The 3,212-nt window shown below is 61.5% G+C and overlaps 1 protein-coding gene across 8 annotated transcripts in view; it reads right to left on the bottom strand.

Annotated features, from left to right (window-relative positions):
- Positions 1 to 3,212, bottom strand: part of PHLDB1 (pleckstrin homology like domain family B member 1) — a 37,889-nt gene that overhangs the window by 19,823 nt on the left and 14,854 nt on the right. For all 8 annotated transcript variants that reach the window (XM_040631156.1, XM_040631157.1, XM_040631155.1 and 5 more), the window contains exons 7-8: positions 2,763 to 2,903; positions 2,511 to 2,648 (exon numbers count right to left, since the gene is read on the bottom strand). In XM_040631156.1, the coding sequence (XP_040487090.1) occupies positions 2,511 to 2,648; positions 2,763 to 2,903 (279 nt within the window). The remainder of the gene's footprint in view (positions 1 to 2,510; positions 2,649 to 2,762; positions 2,904 to 3,212) is intronic.

A 3,212-nucleotide genomic window follows, 5' to 3' on the forward strand; every position in this document is an offset into this window, starting at 1 on the left:
GGGGGGGCGCGGCCAGGGCAGGAGAGAGAGAGCCAGGGAGCGGGAGGGGAGTGGGGGGAAGAAGCCGAGGAAGCACAGAAGCAGATAAGCGGGAGAGAAGAGAGGAAGAGACAGAGGGAAGGCACGTGGAAGAGGTGAAGAGCGGGAGAGGCTAGGAGCTGCCGTGTAAGACAGGACACTCGCAAGTGCAGGGGGCAGTGTGAGACAGCCAGAGGGGCAGGTCTCAGGCAGAAATTTTGGTCTCTTGGAGTCCCCAGGACTAGAAACTGTTTGGGGAGGTCCTAAGAAAAGCCCTCTGTTTTCTCTCCCAACAGTCAAGGCCAAAGCTGTTTCCCCATCCCCAACATGGTGCTTCTGGATCCGGCTTCTCCCCCCCCTTCCGTTGCCTGGAGACCAAAATTTCACCCTGGGGCAGATGGTAGAGCCGGCGAGGGTTAAGTCCAAGGGCTGGGCGTGACTCAAGGCTGGAGATGTTAAAGCTCGGGCAGTGCAGCGGAGGGGACCCCAGCCCCACTCCCTGGGCCTCCCTCCCTCCTGCCCAGGGTGGAGGTGGGGGGGCTGGTGCTGCAGGCTGAACTCCAGCAGGATGAGGGTTGCAATTAGTTCGGCCGTTGCCATGGCAACAGGAGCCCCAGGAGTGGGTACAGAGAGGAGGTGGATAGCGCTGTCTGGGGTGAGATGACACCCCTGAGGGCGGGAAGGGGGACGAGGGGAGGAGCTGGTGAGTCACCCCTCCGAAGGACAACAGAGGAGAAACTATGATTACTGATTCCAAAACCAGAGTGGGGCCATGGGCTGGGGAAGAAAGCCGAGTGAACCTTCCCCATGGCCACCACCTCCCCCCTGCCGCCCACCGCCACCTCAAATAACTGGGCCCAGAGAAAAGGCAAAATCCTGGCCTCCAGGCGATGCCAGGTCAGTGAGAAATGAAGTCAGGCAATTCCCTCTGAAATGCTGAGCTTACTTGAAGTCAGTCCCTGTGCTGAATCCTGCCCGCCCTCCCCAACCCACCCTCCCCCCTTCCCCATCTAGGGAGAGGAGGACCCAATCAGGCCGGTTCCTGGGGTCCAAGCACTTCCCCCTCCTTGGACTCAGCCCTTACAGCACCCTATTCCAGATGGCTCAGGGGTGGGAGAAGGGCAGAGGCCTACTCATTCCCACCCTCTGGCTGGGGTATCTGAATTTGGGAAACCCCAGGGGGGAAGCTAGGAAGGGCAGCCACCGTGTGGCAGAGAGATACTGTCCGAGCCCCCCACAGGCCATACGCCAGCCCAGCTGCACCTCCAGACCCCCCGCTCTAGCAGGAAGAGAGGGAAGGGAGGCGGATGGCTGGAGGATAGCAGCTTCTCCCTGCTGTGTAGGAAACGGCCAACAGCCTATGGAGGCAGAGCCCAGGGCTTTTCCAAATGCGGGACACTCTTCAGGCCGAGAAGCCCCTCAGCTAGGCATTTACCCCAACCTTGACCTGCCACTGCAACACTGAGTAAAGTTGAGCTGTGCCCCCTGTCCGGTCTTTTCTGATCAAAACCCTGGAGTCCCACACCAAGAAAGGAAGGAGGCAGAATGAGACGGGGAGAGGTCAAGGGCATGAAAGTGCCCCGAGAGTTAGTAAAAAAGCAGGCGTGGCTCAGCCCTGCCTGGGTGGCACTGGCAGTTAGGGGCATGCGGAGAGCCCAGGACAGTGATTAGAGGGGGCGTTAGTGCAGGCCTGGTTGGTAAGCGTGGAGTTAATTTGGCACAGAATTCGGGAGTGTGGTTTTGGGGGCCAGAGCCAAAGCTCCAAAAGAAAAAAAAAAAGGGGGGGGATGTCCATACTCTCAAAATTGGGACAGGAGGAAGACGCTCTCAAAAAACTCAGAAGGAAAATTAATTCTTGGAAAAAATACTGTCAAGTCCAGAAAGAGGTGGCCCCTCTCCACACTCCAGAGCTTTTGGCACGCTGTTGGGCATCTCGGGCCTGGCTGGCACGGCCCCTGCGGGACGGAGCGACCCCTGCAGGCTGGCACGGGATCTGAAAGGGGCGGGGGTGGGAGCTGGGACCACCTGGGAGGGGAGGCTGCAGATCCTGAAGGCTCAGGGGAAGCAGAGACGGTGAGGGCCATCTCCCAGAGGTCACGTCCTGAGCACCTGAGGCATGCCGGGAGGGAACCGTTCTCTCGATGGAGGGCCCCAGTCATGAACCACTTCCTAGCACCAATCCCTCAGGCTGTGCTCACTGCCCAAGAAGCGTCTTTGGCACTGCCTACAAGGGCCATGAATGACCGGGAACAGCAGGCACCCAGAGGCAGCACAGAGACCCAGAGGAGATCCCAGACTCCAGCCCGGCCCCTGACAGTGCCCTTCACGCTGGTACCTTCCACAGAAGACAAGGCCTCCTGCCCCTGGGGGACACAGAGACCACCAGGTCTGCAGGATGGCTGATGAAGGAAGGGGTCAGAGGCCTAGAGGCGGCACTGCCCCTTTCCCAGGCCACCGGTAGCCAGCCCCGGGCCAGGCCAGCTGTGCGTTACCTTGTCCCTCTCCTTCTGGATGCCGGTCTCCAAGGCCACCAACTTCTCCTGCAGCTGGTCCACCGCCTTCTGCTCCTTCTGCAGCAGCGCCCGCTCTGCCTCCCTCTCCCCCTGCAGCAACGCCCGCTCCATTTCAGCCTGCGGGCGACACCCAGGTCCACGTCAGAACCGGTCAAGGCAGGTGGACGCAGGCCGCTCTGGGGGCCTTCCCTCCGCGGGGCGAAGAGCACCGCCGGGGCCCTGCCAGCTCACCTCTCGGGCCGACTCCTGCAGCTGCTGCTCCAGCTCCTTCACGCGGACCTTGAGCTGCTCCACGCGCCCCAGCACCTGAGCGCGCTCCTCTTCCAGGGCCAGCACCTCCCCCTGCAGCTTGGCGCCAGGTGTGTCCTCATGCTGCAGGGCAGAGACACAGTCAGCCGGGGCAGCCTGGAGCCCTCCACGCCCAGACTCGGAGAAGGGAGCCCCTTCCTCAGAGCGCTCAGAAGGGGGGGGGCTACACTGAGAGAAGAGGCCAACTGCCCTTCCCACAAGGGAAGCGAGATCAGCTCAGCGAAAGGCGATGGAGGTCACCCCAGCGCCAGGCTGGGAGGAGGCCCGAGGGAAGGCCGGTCAGAAAGCGGATCTATAGCCCAGGACACTCATCAACACCTCCTCACTTCCACACCTCTCAGCCCCAGGCCCTTCCCAAACCTGCCCCTTCGC

This window comes from Ursus maritimus, unplaced genomic scaffold (genome assembly GCF_017311325.1).
Source record: "Ursus maritimus isolate PB19 unplaced genomic scaffold, ASM1731132v1 scaffold_16, whole genome shotgun sequence".
NCBI classification, from domain to species: domain Eukaryota; kingdom Metazoa; phylum Chordata; class Mammalia; order Carnivora; family Ursidae; genus Ursus; species Ursus maritimus.